General features: G+C 40.3%; 1 protein-coding gene across 1 annotated transcript in view; it reads right to left on the bottom strand.

Annotated features, from left to right (window-relative positions):
* Positions 1-10258: 10258 nt before the first annotated feature.
* The window catches only part of LOC103012099 (protocadherin beta-4), a 109535-nt gene continuing 100229 nt past the window's right edge, over positions 10259-19564 (bottom strand). Inside the window, exon 2 of the mRNA XM_057540762.1 lies at positions 10259-10306. Within this exon, the coding sequence (XP_057396745.1) occupies positions 10275-10306 (32 nt within the window). The 3' untranslated portion in view covers positions 10259-10274. The remainder of the gene's footprint in view (positions 10307-19564) is intronic.

Raw genomic sequence — 19564 nt, 5'->3', positions numbered from 1 at the left:
GATCGTCCATAGCGTGTGTGTCAATCACTGCTGGCGGAATGTACACCTGGTATGGAATCCCCAGTTTCCTTCAGCTTTTTTCTATCTGTGAAGCCTCTGAGGTAAGTCTAGCCATATTGCCAGAGGCAAGAGGGTCAGGGTGATGGATGTTGACAAATGGGGGCTGGGGCAGACATTTGGCGAGGGGATGCTCAGTGTCATGCCTGGTGTGCTCCAGAGCGATGGCTGGTCTTCCATTTGCTTTTTCTTTAAAAGAAAACCATTTTTCTACTTTACTTCTAAGTTATTTATACATTTAAGTTATACATTACGTATGTAAGTGGTCAGTAGCTACTTAGTGAGGCTTCATTCAAGCAGGTCTGGATTAAAGCAGAAAAGAAAACAGGAATGGCTTCTACAGGAAGTGGACCTTTCAGAGTCCGAAGGCCCCCTGCTCAGTACCCATGAGCTCGTCTCAATTAGCTCTATTGTCAATGGACCTTTTCACATGTTGTCCATTAAAGGTTTACCTAAATATCTTCAATAGAAATCATTTGAGGCAAGCAAGAGTGGGAGTAAGGAAGTGAAACCTAAGTCAGAAGAATTGTTTTCCACTCTTTTTGCTTAATTCATGGTTCAATATTTTAGATACAATTTGTACCACTTCAGATCTGTACTCAGACAAAAATATAATAACTTGAAATATTGTGTTTAAACAAATTTGAGTGTTCTATCATTAAATTATTTACCTAAATAAAAATATTTATTGAATTCACACCAATTACAGTATACTGTATTGAGCTCTGGGTATTCAGATATTAATGGTCTGGTTTCTGTTCTCAGGGATCTGATGGTCTAGATGTTTGTTTTACAGTCAGAAGAGTGATATTGTAGAATACAATTTAGAACAAACAAATAGAATCCAAATTATGTGTGTATATGTGTGTGTGTGTGTATGTAAAATCAATGATGTGTGTGTATAAAATCTTTTCCTTAACTATGTTTTTGTTTTTATATTGTGGTTTCTTTGCAGTCTTTAAATTAGTTCCATGGTATTTCTTGCTTTTTTCTTCCCCAGCTTTATTGAGGTATAATTGACAAATAACATTGTGCATGTTTAAGGTGTACAATGTTATGATTTGATATACGTGTTTATTATGAAATGATTATTACAATAAGGTTAGTTAATGTCCATCACCTCACAGGTTACTATTTATTTATTTATGTATGTATTTATTTATTTATTTATTTTGAGGTGAGATGGTATTTATTTCTAAGATTTAAGTTGGTGAAATCCATATTTCTGATGCCTAGCCTTATTTTAAACTTTACTTCCACATAGTATAATTTATCCCTCAACTTTTTAAAAATTATTTTTTATTGAAGTATAGTTAATTTACAATCTTGTGTTAGTTTCCAGTGTACAGCAAAGTGATTCAGTTATACGTGTGTGTGTGTGTGTGTGTGTGTGTGTGTGTGTGTGTGTATGTATATATACTTTTTCAGGTTCTTTTCCATTATAGGTTATTACAAGATATTGAGTATAGTTCCCTGTGCTAAACAGTAGGTCCTTGTTGTTTACCAATTTTATATATAGTAGTGTGTATATGTTAATCCCAAACTCCTAATTTATCCCTCCCTCCCCCATTCCCCTTTGGTAGCCGTAAGTCTTTGACTCTATTTCTGTTTTGTAAATAAGTTAATTTGTATCATCTTTTTAGATTCCACAAATAAGTGATATCATATATTTGTCTTTTCCTGTCTGACTTACTTCACTTAATATGATAAACTCTAAGTCCATCCATGTTGCTGCAAAAGGCATTATTTCATTCTTTTTTATGGCTGCGTAATATTCCAGTGTGTGTGTGTGTGTGTGTATGTATGTGTGTATATATATATATATATATATATATATATATATATATACATACCACATCTTCTTTATCCATTCATCTGTTGATGGATATTTAGGTTGCTTCCATGTCTTGGCTATTATAAATAGTGCTACTATGAACTTGCATGTATCTTTTAAAATTAAAATTTTCTCTGCTATCCCTCAATTTTTTTTTTTTTTTGGCCATGGTGCAAAACTTGCAGGATCTTAGTTCCCGACCAGGGATTGAACCCAGGCCACGGCAGTGAAAGCACCGAGTCCTAACCACTGGACTGCCAGGGAACTCCCTGGTATCCCTCAACTTTGAAAAACCTTATCATACCCTTTGGTCTACTGTCAGGGCCAGATGGTATGCATCTTGCAATGCTATAGTGATACTGTAGCTAGAAATTCATTCTCTGTTCCAGCTTTCATGGGATACCAATACCAACCTACAGCAGTTAAGTATATGTAATATCTCAGAAGGACCATATCTGGCAGTGGAGTATCAAACCTGATCATTTTCTTGAATTAAACAAGAAAATGTCCCCAAGTTGTTGAACTTGGAAGAAAAGTAGGTTCTTTTCTTCTGGCCCATATCTCTAAGAAGGGGTGATAATTATTATCAGGAAGTTGTTGTGTGCCTAAAACAGTCACAGGAGATTGTTTGCTCAAGCCAGGAATTACCCTCTGTTTGGAGCCTGTGTTTCCAACATAAGCATCCTTTGAGCTTTGAAATTCCTGTTTTCAAAGTCTATGACTCTCAGGTCTCTCTGATCTCTCCCAATTCATGTGGAATGGCCCAGGAATCTCCTCTGAGAGCCTTTTTAGAAAGTAAATTCTTTTAGTGTTGGAACTATCATCTAAGTCTGTGGTCTGCCCTTTGAGCTCCATGGTCCACCGTGTTTTCAGCGCCCTCCTAATGCCAGCACTTTTAAATACAGGCTCCTTGTGAATGGTGTAAATGATGTTTAAAAGGCGGACTAGGATCTTCCTGTGTCCCTATCTCTTCAAGGTTGGTGGAGTATCATCTGTTCTGATGCTCTGTTCATTGCCACAGATATAATGGCTTTTTCAAAACCACTTCAGAAAATTTGGTATTACTGGCTTTAGTCTGCACCTTGAGACAAAAAATTTCGCAGGTGGGTAAGTAGTTTTGTAGAAAATTGATGTCTGTTAACAATTCTGCACATTCTGTGGGGGGGGGGAAATTGTACTCAGAAAGAGTATTATTTCTGTTACAGAGAAGCCAGATAATTGTCTATATAGTGAGAATTTCTACTCCAGCCTAAAGTAGTTTCACTGGGTCCTCCTCAATAACCAGCAGACTTTAATGGGGCATCCTTCCACTTAATTTCTTTGCTCATTGATTTACAAATCGTTCTTTTGTCCATTCGGAGCAAAGACTCCTTTCTGCCTTTCAATGAATGGCAGACCCTTCAACCCGTGCTCTGAGTTCCCGATCTAGGTTCTTGGAGGTTTTGTCCACAAAAAGCCTTCTCTGTCTCCTTAGCACCAGACATGGGAATCTACCTGGACTCAGGTACCCACTTGGTCATGAAGAGGCCGTGCAGCAGGATAAGTCTTCGGTTCTGAGTCCCGAGGCTGCCGCGGTGCCATTACTGTCTTTTGTAATGCATTAAGGATTTTAGCACACATTGCTTTTTATTTTTAATTCTCTGCTTCTATTTTTATGCTGGCCTCTCCACTTCTCTTTGCCTTCTGGAGTCAAAGCTGGACCACATCGATAAGAACCTTGCACTATATCCAAGAATTTTTCCTCCAGATTGATTCTGGTCTGTTACTAGGCAGGAAGTCTCCTGGGTTTCAGGACTTTCACTCCTTGAGAGAAACTCTAAAGGCTTGGTTGAGCTTAAACATTTTTGGCAAGAATACTTCACTGGTGATTCTGTGTGCTGTATATTCTCTCACATGTGCTGTTTTATTTTTATACTGTTGGACCTCAAGATCACAGAATTGGATTATGATAAACTGTCATCATTAGTCCATACCTGACCTGCATTGTTTATTTACTTACCTATCCAATATCATTTAGCTGTATATCTATATATGTAGTTATCTATCAAAATAGTAATAAGAATTCGTGAACACAGTACCTCCCCACAAATGCCAGGACCTTGGTAGTAATATACATCGAATCGTACAAATGGTCCCTCCTGCCACTCCCTGGCCCCCAGCAAATGAAGGTAATTATCATCCTGAATTCTATGTGCATCATTCTTTGCTCCTTTGAATTTTTTTTTTTGTATTATATGTTACTCCCACATATATATTTTTCTAGTTGTTTTAAATTTTATAGTAAGGGTAAAATACTATATGGGATACTTTGGTACTTTTCTCTAATATTTATTTTTAAAATCCAATAATCTTGTGTTCCTGTAATTCATTTATTTAGACTACTGTAAAACATTCCATTTTGTGAGTATGCCGTAGCTTATTCATTCAGTTGATAGGCATATGGATTGTTTCCTGATTTTTGCTCCTGTTGCCCACTGTCAATATAAACATTCTTATATATACCTCCTGATGCAAATGTGCAAGAATTTCTTTTGGGTATATAACTAGGAATAGAAATTCTGGAACTCTCAAGTATTTATCTAGGAGTAATCGTTATATTTAATAGTTAATATTCAACTATTTCGCAAAGTAGTTGTACTGATTTTTACATGCACTTGCAATATATAGGCTTGGATCTCTTGTATCCACATGCTTTCCAACACTTGGCGTTGTCAGGCTTTTAAATTTTTGTCAAACAAAAAAATCTACCTTATCTTGGTTTTGATCTATATTTCTCTAATTACAGCAAAAGAACATCTCTTTGTGCGTCTATTGGTTACATGTTTCTTCTGTGAAATGTTTGTTCATGTCTTTTACCATTTTTCTATTGTTATTTTTATTTATACTGGTTTGTAGGAGTTCTTTATATATCCTTGATATTAATTCTTTGTCAGTGTGTATATGTGAGTATCCTCTCCTGGTCTGTACCTTTTCCCATCTTTAAGATGTCTATTGATGAATGAAGTTTCTTGATTTTATTACAAATGTATTAATCTTTTATTCTATGGTCTGTGTCTTTTTAAAGAAATTATTTCTACCCCAACGTCTAAAATCCATTTACCTGTATTTTCCACTAAGAGCTTGAACGTTGTTTTGGGTTTTGTTTTTGTTTTTGACATTTGAGTCTTAGAACCATTTGAAGTTGATTTTTAAATTAAGACCCAATTTAATCTTTTTCTATATGGATAACCATTTTTAATTGAACATTTCATCTTTTCCCATTGATCTGTGTTATGGACTGAATGTTTATGCCCCACCCCCTACCCTAGTTCATATATTGAAGCCCTAGCCCCCACTGTGATGGTGTTAGGAGGAGGGGCCTTTGGGCACTAATTAGGTTTAGATAAAGTCATGAGGGTGGAGCCCATGATGGGATTAGTGTCTTTATAAGAAGAGGAAGAAATATCAGAGCTGCTTCTGTCCACCATGTATACATACACGGTGTATGTATACATACATGGTGTATGTATACGTACATGGTGTATGTATACATACATGGTGTATATATACGTACATGGTGTATGTACACGTACATGGTGTATGTGTACGTACATGGTGAGGATGCTGCAGCCTGCAAGCCAGGAAGAAGGCCATCATTAAGAAACCAACTGCTACATAGAGAATGGACTTGAGGACCCGGGGAGGGGGAAGTGTAAGCTGGGACGAAGTGAGAGAGTGGCATGGACATATATACACTACCAAATGTAAAACCGATAGCTAGTGGGAAGCAGCCGCATAGCACAGGGAGATCAGCTCGGTGCTTTGTGTCCACCTAGAGGGGTGAGATAGGGAGGGTGGGAGGGAGGGAGACGCAAGAGGGAAGAGATATGGGGATATATGTATATGTATAGCTGATTCACTTTGTTATAAAGCAGAAACTAACACACCATTGTAAAGCAATTATACTCCAATAAAGATGTTAAAAAAACAAACAAACAGAAACCAACTGCTGGCACCTTGGTCTTTGACTTCCCAGCCTCCAGAATTATGCGAAATAAATATCTGTTGTTTAAGCCACCAGTCTATGGGATTTTGTTAGAGGAGCCTGAGCCGACTAAGCCATTCTGAATTGCCATCTCTGTAATGTTCAAACATTCCATATATATATGTCTATTTTTGAGCTCCCTCATCAATTACATTTGTCAAATTTTCTGCCTGTGCACCAATAGCAGACTATCTTGATTAATATAGCTTTATAACAAGTCAATAATAAGTAAGGCAAAGTTTTAATCCTACTTTTTTTCTTAAGAAGTTTCCTAGCTCTTATTTTATTCTTTCATATGAATTTTAAAGTAATGTTAAAGTAATGTTGTAATGTTTAAAGTAATGTTGTCCTGGGGGAGAAGAGAATTGATAACTTTAAAACATTGAATCTTCCAATTCAGGAACATCATATATTTCTCCATTTATATAAGTCATCTTAGTGTCTCTTCACAAAGGCATATGGTTTCTCCATAGAGGCCTTATACTTTATTAGTTAGACTTATTCCTAGCTACTTGATTTTTTTTATTATTATAAATTCTATCTTTATTTAAAATGTCAATTTCTGTTTACTAGTTTATAAAATAAATTGATTTTATATTGATTTTTCAAATTCGGCAACTTTACTAAGCTCTTTAATTATAATATTTTATCTATAGTTACTTTTGGATTTTCTTTGTACTCCTTAATATCATCTACAAATAATAACAACTTTGCTTCTTACTCTGCAATCTACATAACTTGTATTTCTTTGCCTTATCATGCTGGCCAAAACTTCCAGTACAATATCAAATAAATGTAATAGTGGGCATTGTGTCTTGTTTCTGATCTCAGAGGAAAGCTTTTAACATTTTACAATTAATGTGTTTTGCTGTACATGTTTTCATATCATTTAAAGATTAAGGAAGTTTTATTTCTAATTTAAGGAGATTTTTCCCCCATTATAAACAGAATTTTATCCAATCCTTTTTCTGTGTCTTTAAAAATTATTGTGTGACTTTTTTCTCTTTTACTTTATGTCAGTGAGTGATGCTGACTTTTAATTTTCCTTTCTTGATATCAGAGTTATGCAAAACATTTTAAGGGCATGTTCTCCCTTTTTTTCTATTCTATGATAGTGTTTGTATAAGATTGGAATTATTTCTTCCTTGAATTTTTGGTACTACTCACAGCGCCTTTCTTTCTTCCTTTGTTTTTTAAAGAAAAGTTTTTCTAATTAACTTGAAAATTAGTTTAAGTGGGTAAGCAGCAGGGTACCTTGTATAATGCTAGACAGCTGCAGTATGGGAAGAAATGGACCGGGCCCCTGAGATGAAATTGGGGTGGTCCTCCACATCTGGGGAGTGGGGACAGCAGCTCTCATTGGAGCCCAGGCAGCGCCAGTTGTGACCCGACTGTGCATTTGGTTTCAACTGGCGTCGTCCGCGAGTCCTGCACTGCGTTACTTTACACTAGTGAGAATGTTAACCAGCCATATTGGCTCAATAAATAGCTTCAGTAAGGAGTGAATTTCTTTCTAGAAATCAGTGCCTATCTTTCCTGGAAACTCCACTTTAAATAGCCCAGTTCCATCTAAAGTCAAGCTGTTGTCATTGCTGTCATTCCATGATGTTCTCTCCCCTGACACCTGTAGGTCAGATGAACCACTTTTTTGATTTAGAGATACTTACGTCCTTTGCGTTAAAGTTATTTTGAAGGGGTTGACTTGCTGGATGGCTCTATTCTTTTTCCTCCAGGAAGAAGGGGAGAAATGTACTTGGAGGTAATGTATGTTTACATCAATTTGCAAATTCCTGTACATAGAGATATATTTTTTTAAGTGTGAATGTAACAACATACTGTGAATTCCATCTTGGTTATAAATGAGACTCCTTTAGTCAGTTACCCAAATAAAATCAGTTCTGAAAAAACAAAACAAAACAAAAAAACCTTATGGTTTAGTGGCTCCAATGACACCAAGCCCACGGTAAGCAGCTCTTATGACATGATGATCATTTGATGTCCCATAGTCAGCCACTCAGTCTCTCCTAGGGCTCAGGAGCATGACAGCATCTACTTATAAGGACACAGAAGTTATCTGCTATAGAAGGCATGGATCTGCACTATAAGATTTGCACTATAATCATCCTACTGTGGCTTGCTGGAAACTCCACACAGCATCCTAATCCACTACCGGCATTTTTAGCAACATCCGATTGACTAGATCACATCAGACTGGCTAGTATTCTAGTTTCAACCTGCTACGTATCTTTTCCTTACTCCAGGCCCTGCTCAAACCTGGCAGCATTTTGAGTTCCAAATATGGTATATGCTGCCTCTGAAATCCAGAGAGGTCCCCAAAGACAGTGCCTGTCTTTTAGTGGTAAGAGATGCAAGAGATAACTTGTATTTTACCTTGGGGGGGATTTCCTGGCATGCCCCAGACCCCTAGAATCATCACTGATGGGGCAGGCCCCTGAATCTTCATGGGGCTAATCTTTTACTCTTTGACATGCATGTGTCCTACTAGGCCATCTAGGGTCCTTTTCATTTACTGCTCATTAGGCCCAATTAGCATGATGTCATCAATATGGTAGTCTAACATTATGTTCTGCAGAATGTTCAATGTTGAGGTCTTTGTGGAGTATGTTACAAAAGAAAGGGAAAGAGTTAACATAGCTCTGGGGCAAGACAGTGAATATATTTTGCTGCCCTGTTATGAGAAGATGAACTGCTTTTGATTTTATTCACTGGTGGAGTTTAAGATGAATGCATTCACCAGAAAAATAGCCACCTACCAAGAGCTAAAGGTTATACTAATCTACTCCAGTAAAGATAACCACTGGTATGGCAGCTGTAATTGGAGCTGCCAGTTGATTAAGCAAATTGCAGTCCATTGTCATCACTATGATCCATCCAGTTTTTGCAGGGGGTGAACAAGTGAATTAAATGAGGATATGAGGAGACTATCACCTCTGCATACTTTAACTTTTAGAATGTAGTGCTAATCTCTGAAATTAGGATGCAGTGTTACTTATGATTTACTGTCTGGCTAGGGAAAGGGAAATTTCAGGTTTTCCACTATAATGTTTCTTACCCTACCAGTCAGGAAACAAATGAAAGGGTTTGACATTGAAGGTTTCTAAGACCATCCCCAGGTTTGGTGATTTACTAGAAAGACTCATGAGACTCAGCATATAGTCATACTCATGACTGTGAGTATGTAAAACAATACAGTAAAAGGATACAAAGAAAAATCAGCAAAGGGAAAAGGTGCATTGGAAACAATCTGGAGGAAAGTAGATAGAAATTTCTAAGAGTCCTCTTCCCTTGGATTCACACAGAATGTGCTTTATTCTTCTAGCATCAGATTGAAACAACACGTATGAAGTGTTGTCTACCAGCGAAGCTTACCTGAAATCCAGGGGTTTTATTGGGTGCTGGACACATGGGCATCCCCTGCCTAGCAGAAACTACACTGTTTGTGTATACAGTTTAGGCACAGTAAATGACCTTTATCAGTTATGAAATGTTGGGGACAGTCTCCAAATCCAAGTCCCAGATGCCAACAAAGGGCCAACCTTGCAAGCAGGCCTTTCTAAGGATAGGAGTCTCAGGCCTGCTATGGTAACTCTTTCCTCCACAGTCCATCCCCTTGGCCCTTGGCCAAGGTGTCTTTACAACAAGATTATCATCAGTAGGACGCCATGTAGCAGGGTGAGACCAACATACAATATTGGCCTCAGTTATGCCCTCCATGGGTCCTAGATTTGGCCAGTTAAACAAATCCCACTAACCGTAAAGGCCTACCTTAGAAAGCCAGGTATCTTCCTGCTTAAGTTTTTGTTGTAACCTTTTCACCTGGCCCAAGGCATCAAGTCAGGCACAGCACAACTCTGGCTAGGAAGTTGAAGCTGACACAAATGCCTTGTAGGGCTGAGGCAGTGTCATGATAGCAGGGTACACATGGAAGAAATACAGTCCCAGAGGGCACATGTAGTACCTCTGGGAACAGAGAGTTTACATTGTTAGGGCACCCCAAGCAGGACATACATTAGTTAGGCAGTACTGGTTAACAGAGACTTCAAGATGGCCTCTAACCATGGGGCCTCCGGCTCCAGGATTCTCCGTTCAGTCCAAATAATTCAGTTCAGTTTTTGGTTTCAAAGGGGCTTCCCGAGGCAGTGCTTGTGCATGAGATCACTTTATCCACCTCACAGGTGTGGACAGCATCTGGAAGTGTTCTGCATGGAAAGTGCAGGAGCTGGAGCCATTCTCTGCTGCCTCATAGTCAGCACTGTCAGGTGTGATTGTGGGCTCAGCAGTCCATTTGAATTCAGTATGCTCAGAGCAGCTTGGAAAAGCAGCATGGGGAGTTTTCCTTCAAGAAGAGAGGGAAGCTTCCAGGAAGAGTTCTGAAAAACAAACATTGTTAATGTCCTCCCCACTCTCTGTGCCTCCCCAGGCTGTGTTTTCTTCATTGTTAAAAAATCAGTGTGTCCCATTCAGCAATTATAACTTTATATTTTTTTAGTCATCCTCTACTCTTACCCAGATCTTTTGTCTGAGAGGGTCGTATGCAAGACAAAAGCATTTTCACAGAAACAATTTTTTATATAATTTTTACCATAAAGTCATATCATGTTAAGGAATTTATCATGATGATATCCTGAATTTTCAAAGGTTTTCAAAATGGATTTACACAGATCAATCTCTTTCTGGGGATAGTTGCATTTAACAGTCAAATTGCCTTAATAAGATGTGTGTACTAGGTAAAAGGTGAGGGAAATAGAGTCACACTATCAGTTCATTAATGCAAATTGCAACCAATCTAGAAATCTGAACACAAGTCAATAGCAGTGGAGCATACCCCATTGGGGGTCCAGAGTCTGATCTGTCAGGAGTGGGTGGAGGGGTCATAGTTGCTGTGATGTGCCTTCCCCCAACTTGCAGCTTTCCACAGTACTCACAAGTTAGAAATGCACCCCGTCTCTGTATATCTCTATCAGAAATATAGAGCCAGTCAGCACCTCAGTTACAGATGGCCCCATCAGAAAATAAGCCTTTCCTGTGGGCATCTGTAAGTGGTCCAGATGGTCCAGCCAGCATCCATGTTTTCTCTGTTTAGGGCCCCACAAAGGGGTTTCCTAAATCTGCAGCAGGCACAGCATCTGTGTTCCCTTTATTGAGCCTGTGGCTGCTTTCAGTTTAGCACAGCTCATGCTGTAACTGAAATAGTGCTTAGAAGATAGTATCAGATTTTCCCTCAGAGTCAGATCTAGGCGATTAGGATCTGTGAGTTCAGAATGCCAAGAAAGCCGGTGGTAAGGGACAGTGAAAATGCTCCCCAAATCCAAGTTCCCAGATAACAGCCAAGGGCCAACCTTGCAAGCAGGGCCTTGTAAGGATAGAGTATTAAGCCTGCTACATTAACTCTTTTCTGCACAGGCTTCTTCCAGCTGATGAGTATATCTATCCCAATTATACACTCAGGGACCTAGGAAATAATCACATGATAGGTCTGTGGATGCTTTGGACCCACTTTGAGATGGATTTGGGCCTAAATTCCATTCATCTCTTCATCTCTATAAGCCTGCATTATAACTGAAGGACCATTATGGTGTTTTAGGTCACCTCTTATCAGAGTCTGCTCAGGAACTGTATTTCACCTTCCTTGAGAAGTCTGGATAATGTACTTTCTCGAGTGCAGTTACCCAGGCAAACAGCTGCAGATCTCTTTAGGAAAGGATAGAAGGAACACTTAAGAGTCTTTAGCTGCAGTGGCATTGCCCTTCCTTAAAGAGGGTCATCTTCCCCTTCTACAAGGCTCTGGTATGTGATCTGACATATCTAAAAACAGGGTGAGGGACTGCAATTGTCCATTGCAGTAGCTGTATACCAGCTCTCAAATATATTTATTAAACAAGTCAAGCAATATTTTATTTGGCTGTCTATCTTTCTCACTCCCAGGAACACCATGGTTTATTAGGCATAGCCACAATCCCTATGTGTAAAAACACCTTGGTTGCCATGATGGTCTTGCTGCTGCTACAGTAGTTAAATCTACTTTGCCACTAATTATGTGAAGCCATTTGGTCTCTGTTATTCTGAAATCTCATTATCCTCATTCATGCCAGAGAGCTCAGTTCCTTGCCAGCATCAATACCACAAACCCTTGTCTATAGGGGATAGCTACCCACTGAGCTTTACAAAAATGTCAGTGTTTTCCTCACTAGAAGCCTCACTTCTGGGCCATCTTAGGGAACATAATTGTTGGGTTCTCAGGGTTTATACAGTAAACCCATTCTAACATTCCCACCTCTCCGAGCCTTCTGATATTCTCCTCCATACTATGTCCAAGGATAGTTCATATCTCTACTACATTTATTAGTCATTAATTGTGTCTAATCTTCAAAAAGCCTTTGACCTTTCTGGCCAAAGTATTAGGATCTGGTCCAGGTATCCTTGCCAGAAGCTTAAATCCCAAGTCATGGCCAAGTTCTCCATGTCATTTAATTCTACCAAATCTAGGCTTATATTCTGTACCCTGGTCCAATACCCTCAAAATCCACTCTCACATTTTCCCTGTATCCTGCTGGTATGTATTGGTCAGGCCTTGCAATTCTTTCTGTGAAAGTTATCTCCCCCAGAATGGAGAGTTTACTTTTCCATAGGTTATAGCCTAAAAGGAATGTGGATTAGAGGGACAGATGTTGAGAAGAACAAGTGTCACTTTGTAAAGCACCTGCCTCATAAGTTTGCTGTATGATTTCCAGGAAAGGGGATACTGCTTTCCTCTGGCAAGTAGTAAAAGTCTGCTTATGTTGGCCTGGAGGAGTCAGAGAGTCAAGGGCTTTAAGATTTTCATGTTCATTTACCAGCAAATACTGGTATAGTTGGGGAAAGGGCTATTTGATATCTTATGGATAGAACTATGCCTGGCACATAGTAAGCATTATGTAATGTTTTTAAAGTAAAAAGCCACATAATTGACCTTCTTTTCAATTTCAGTATTAATATTCACAACTGCAATGTTGAACATTTAGTGAGCATTCATATGAGGCACATATATCTACATACTCTGTACTCCATTCTGAGAGAGTTCCGTAAACATATCTCTCACCCAGTGTGATATTGTGATTTATAATAGGAAATATATATTTGGTCATTGTCCTCGGTTTCTGATACGGCTCTTAAAACCCTTGGAGTTTCCTAAGTGAAGTGAAGAGAGCAATAAAGGTGTCTCTTGTTATGTTATGTTAATGAGGTGACTTTTGGACCAGCACCTAAGGATGGGATGCTGGTTGCCAGGAGAACCAAACATGTAATTAGAAGGTTAGAACTTTCAGTCCTTCCCCTGACCTCTGGGGAGGGGAGAGGGACGGGAGATCAAGTTTACTCACCAATGACCAATGATTTAATCAACCATGCCTATGTAATGAAGCCTCCAGAAAAACCCAAAAGGACAGGGTTCAGAGAGCTTCTCAGTTGGTGAACACATGGATATTTGGGGAGAGTGGCACATTAGGAGAGGGCATGGGAGCTCTGTGCCCCTTTCCCCATACCCTGCACTACGCATCTCTTCCATCTGGCTGTTCCTGAGTTATACCCTTTTATAATAAACCAGTAATTTAGTAAGTAGAATGTTTCTCTGAGTTCTGTGCCACTCTAGCAAATTAATCAAACCCAAGCTTTGTGGGAACCTCTGATTTACAGTCAGTCGGTCAGAAGTACAGGTAGCAACCTGGGCTTGCCACTGGTGTTTGGAGTCTGAGAAGGGAATCTTGGGACCCTCCAATCTGTAGCCAGTTGGTCAGAAGCACAGGTAACAACCTGGGCTCACAATTGGCATCTCCAGTTGGGGTTGCAGGGGGAGTCTTGTGGGACTGAGTTCTCAACTTGTGGAATCAGATGCCACCTCAGGGGAGATAGTGTCAGAACTGAGTTGAATTGTAGAATACCCAGCTGGTGTCAGAGCATTGCTTGTTGGAGGCGTGGAAGAAAACCCCCTCTCCTCACATTGAAATTAGGTGCTCAGAACACAAAAGAGTTGGCGTCAGTGACGTGGGATTTGCTAGATTAGCCCTGGCTCACGGAAACACGTGGTTTGGGAAGGGAAAGGGTGAAAGGGCAGGGGAGGAAGAACCTCTGATTCCTGGGCCTCATGGTCACCCATGGTATGGAGCAGCAGCTTGCTGTAGTCAGTTACTAAAGGTAAAAGTTACCAGTGGAATCCAAATCCTGGGGAATGGAATCACTGGGTGTATAAGGAAGTGCAAAATAATAAGAAGGATGCTAAACATACAATCCCTTGGTTATTGTTATCTGTAATAGCTAAACTAAAAGTAAAAGAGAATGCTGGGTTAGAGCTTGATGCTGGTCCAAACTCAGATTTCAGTGAGTCTGAGCTTGGGCCTCTAGCCTCAAAGCTGCCCCCAAGGTAAAAAATGTACAGGGACAACAGAAAGTCCTCTAAGATCTCTGGTCACAAAGAAGGTAATCAACATGGGGCAGGTGGGAGGGGGAGAGGACAAAACCAAGAAACTCCTGAAGCCAGGGTTATAGTGGGAAGGAATTGTTTCATTTTGTAGATCAGTATCATCAGCTTCCTGAAGAAACTTAACTGAAATGAATCATAACTAATATGGGGGCTGTGTCTTTGGTTTTGAGTGCTGCAGAGTGGAAGAGCATGTTTGGGTTGATACAGGGCCCACAGCTCACTATGGAACAATCACAGATGACTATATGTGATTCAGATACACAAGAGGTTATTCCTGAGGTAACAGCCAGCCTGATGGACTAGATAAAAGCCACTGCAAGGTTTGTTTACCCTGCAGTGTTTGTCTTCCCCTATGAATGCCAAGTGGAAAACTTCAGATGAAATAGCTGATATGCTTCATATGCAAACCATGTGGTACTGGCTTTATGATGAGTAGGATATTCACCCGCTGAATATACCTGTTACCCAGGTCATGGTAAATTCTGAGGTTAAAGGGGCCCCTTCACATGGGCATCCCATATAATCCTATTGTTGCCAAATCAAAAAACCGTTCAGGACTTCCCTGGTGGTGCAGTGGTTAAGAATCTGCCTGCTAATGCAGGGGACATGGGTTTGAGCCCGGGTCCAGGAAGATCCCACATGCCGTGGAGCAACTAAGCCTGTGCACCACAACTACTGAGCCTGGGCTCTAGAGCCCGTGAGCCACAACTACTGAAGCCCGCACACCTAGAGCCTGTGCTCCGCAACAAGAGAAGCCACCGCAATGCAGCAGGTCTGGCGCGGCCAAATAAATAAATAAATAAATAAATAATAAATAGGTAAATAAATAAATATTTTTTAAAAAGGAATAAGATGAATGAAGTGAATATCGATAGGAGCAAAACAAAGAGAAAACAGAAAGGGGAGTCACAGGACTCATTCCAGCAGAGTAGAAATCCTTAGATGGTTATTAAAAAAATGGAGTGAATAAAATGGACATTGATTGGGTTAAAACAAAGTTTTAATATAGCACTACCTAAGGTTGGGTGGGCCAAAGGAACCCGCCCCCGCTTTGATCTCTCAACATTAAAGGATGCCAAACAAGTCCACTCTATTTACCCCTGTTTGGAGAAATTTTAAAACTCAGAAGGCAGACATTACAATGAGAAACCTGACTGGCAATTGCATGGGAGAGTGGGCAGGCAGAATTATAAGGTAAAGATTGAAAAAAGGGCCAGGGTCACTTGGCCTAGCCCCTCACTGGGTAGCCAAAGACTTTTGCACTGGAGTGGGTAAAATGGTCAGGGGCTGGAGAAGAGAAGTTTCCAGGACTCAACTGTGGTACCAAAGCCCATTGGTGAAACCCAATGAGATTAAGATTAGATTAGATTAAGATTACCTAAAAAAAGGTAATGGTTGATAGGATTATGAAAGTTAGAATTATGTAAAGAAGTGTGGGGCTTCCTTGGTGGCGCAGGGGTTAAGAATCCGCCTGCCAATGCAGGGGACACGGGTTCGAGCCCTGGTCAGGGAAGATCCCACATGCCACAGAGCAACTAAGCCTGTGCACCACAACTACTGAGCCTGCGCTCTGGAGCCCACGATCCACAAGTACTGCATCCCGCATGCCAGAACTACTGAAGCCCGTGTGCCTAGAGCCCGTGCTCCACAACAAGAAGCCACCGCAATGAGAAGCCCGCGCACCACAACAAAGAGTGGCCCCTGCTCCCTGCAACTAGAGAAAAGCCTGCGCGCAGCAACGAAGGCCCAATGCAGCCAAAAATAAAAAAAAAATAAATAAATTAAAAAAAAAGAAGTGTGTCAACTTTTCCTGAATGTTTTATGGGAATGCATATTATGAAGGGCGAGGGAACACTTCGCCTACCTAGTATTGTAAAATCAAAACCTGTGGATGCTATACACTACCAAATGTAAAATAGTTGGCTGGTGGGAAGCAGCAGCATAGCACAGGGAGATCAGTTCGGTGCTTTGTGATGTCCTAGAGGGGGTGGGATAGGGAGGATGGGAGGGAGGCTCAAGAGGGAGGGGATACGGGGACATGTGTATGTATATGGCTGATTCACTTTTGTTGTGCAACAGAAACTAACACGGTATTGTGAAGCAAGTATACTCCAATAAAGTTCTATTAAAAAAAAAAACCTGTGGATGAAGTCCTAATAGAGGCTACAGTTAGGAACATATGAGTTGTTGGAATTACGGTAAAAGTTTGTAGGAGAATCGGTATGTTTGAACAGGCTTTATGTGAAGTGCTTGTGTCTTTTTTACCAGATTGTATTTGGGAGATGGACACTGAATCTGACTGCGGAACATTTCCCCTACCTACTATTGTCAAACAGGAGGTATGTAAATCCACCTTTCAAGCAATATTAATTGGACATGCTAAATGGGAACCAGTAAGATTGCCTGAGCCATACAGTGTGGAATGGAAGCTGGAGTGCTGGTGGGGACAAATTCTCTGTGCAATAGCCCTATGTGGGGCATATACTAGGGCTTATGGCTAGAGCCTGTGAGTGCTTCCCAGAGATGACTACCGGGACTTTGGACAAGAGAATTTCCACTTGAGGGGTGTTTACTCCCTTGGAGTAAAACAAGATACAAGCACTTCCCATAAAGCCCTATAAAGAGCCCTTGCCTGGCTGACAGAGCTGCTTGGTTTGTAGCTTCCAAGGTGAATGGACAACATCCTGTTTGGAAGGCCATCACTCTGATGGAAGGAGGTAAAAACAAATCAGCTTGGTGGGCTGAATTGCATGCCGTGTACTCAGCAGTGATGGAAAGATTGAACAGTGGAAAAAAGCCACTATGTTTGGCTTTTTACTGACTCATGCACAGTGGCCAAAATGATTGGAATCGACAAGAAGATATACCTGTGTGTTTGCTCGAGGTGGCCAACTGGGTCCATGAGGTTGAGGGTTTGCAGCAATGCAGAGATGGGCTGAATCTAAACATATTCCTCTTGTACCCTCTGAGGCACAAAATGCCAGTAAGAACTGTTTTATCTGCCAACAAAATACACAGAGACTTCAGATAGCTGTGTGACCAACTTCCTGGCGGGAAAGCCCTTGAACACAGCTGGCTGTTACTGGTAGCCCTATGGGGCTACAAATGGGTCATGATAGGAATAGACACTGATTCTGGTCTGGACTTCGCTTACCTGGTGGTAAATGCAAATGCTCAGAATATCGTGAGAGAATTGGAAGAGAAGATATTGCACCAATTTGTATAGCTGACTATCATTTCTTCAGACCAGTGACCTCACTTTACAGCCCATAATGTCCAACAATGGGCAGAGAGATATCCTCCTTAGAGTAATATTCTGATAGAGAATTGGAACAGGCAATTAAAACATTGATTGTCTAAAACAGGGGGAGATAAAAGCACGAAGGGCTGGTTTACACACATTCATGAGAATGTGCTCACACTCAACATGAGGGGGGCTAAAGGAGTGTCCTCACTGAATAGATTTCTCTTGTTTTCCTGGTGGATCTGGGGCAGAAGGGTTGGGGAAGGTGCTGGTATACTTTCTTCGTCATATAACCTTATCTTTTTTTTTTCTCCTACTTGTTGTCTCCTGGTCATAGGACCAGGGCTGCAATTACAAGGACAGGAAACATGAATGGATTCCTAAGCAAGGAACTATAACTATGTTTTTAAACTTATGTCAGAATTCCCAAGGACCTAATGGGGCAGGATGTACCTTCACACCATCTGGCAAAATTGGGATTAACAGTGAATGCCACTATATTGCCTGGTGGTAAAGATAGCCCACTAGTTCTGCATCTATGTACCTTACTCTATGGGAACAGAGTGGACAGAGGAAGAAGCACTTGCTAGAGTAGTACTGCGGTCTGCAATCTACAACAGCATAGTGGCTGAACCTAATGTCCCTTCCAAAGGTAGAAAACTTTGGCATAAAATGGAAAGAAGAAAAAATAGTAGCTATTGGTAAAGGAATGAAAAATGGGTTATGTAATGAGGGAAATTCAATATTACATTAACACCTCGGAAGAGGCTCAGAGCAAGAGATGATACCCAGACTTTCTTGTTACTAACCCTCTAATCTTATTCCGTTTTATCCCATGGCGTATAGGCCAAACCATTAGCCACCACTCATGAATAAATGCTGTTATGGACTGAATTGTGTCCTTGCTGAAAAAGATATATTGGCATCCTAAACCCCAGTACCTCAGAATGTAACTTCATTTGGAGATAGGGTCTTAACAGAGGTAATCAAGTTAAAACAAGGTCATTAGGATGGGTCCTAATCCAGGATGGTTGATGTTCTTATAAAAAGGGGAAATTTAAACACAGAGACAGACACGCATAGAGGGAAGACCATGTGAAGAGAAGGAGAAGATAGGGAGAAGATGGCATCCACATTCAAGGAAACAGAAATGGAGCAGATTCTCTCTCTCAGCCTTCACAAAGAACCCACCTTACTAACACCTTGATTTCAGACCTCTAGCCTCAAAAACTGTGAGACAATTAATTTCTATTATTTAAGCCACCCAGTTTGTGATACTCTGTTATGGCAGCCCTAGAAAACTAATACAAATGCAAATACATACCTCGGGCCATCTTTCTTTCCAAGAAAAGTGAACAGTCAGATGTACCACTCAAGGTTCTTTCCTATCAAGGGGAGAGGGGCAAGATAGGTGAAGGGGATTAAATAGTACAAACTACTAAGTATAAGATAAATAAGATACAAAGATATAATGTGCAGTAGAGGGAATTTAGCCAATACTTTATAATAACTTTATATGGAGTATAATCTATAAAAATTTTGAATCACTATGTTGTACTTCTGAAAGTAAAATGATATTGTAAGTCAACTATACTTCAATTAAAAAACAAAAAACAAAAACAAAAACCCATAAAGGTCTTTCCTAGCATGAGGAGTTCCTTTCTCTTCTGCCCTTCCGAGCTAGTCCTGTGGGATGTAATATGTTACTAGTCTCCTTATGGTTTGTGTCAGATTTCTGTGAGGAAATATTTTAAAATTAGGCTCAAATTTTCCCTCTTTAGTGATCTGATCACAGGGAATGAGCTGATCATTCCCTTCTCTACTATCCATTCTAGGTTTCTTTTCACCTTCACTAGCATGTCTGCTGGTTTTGGTGGCTTATCTGGTGGTATAATCCAGACATTCATCCCCAGTAGCTATGAGCCCTTG

This window comes from Balaenoptera acutorostrata, chromosome 2, assembly GCF_949987535.1.
Source record: "Balaenoptera acutorostrata chromosome 2, mBalAcu1.1, whole genome shotgun sequence".
Lineage (NCBI taxonomy): Eukaryota > Metazoa > Chordata > Mammalia > Artiodactyla > Balaenopteridae > Balaenoptera > Balaenoptera acutorostrata.
This window is presented reverse-complemented; position numbering and strand designations above follow the sequence as displayed.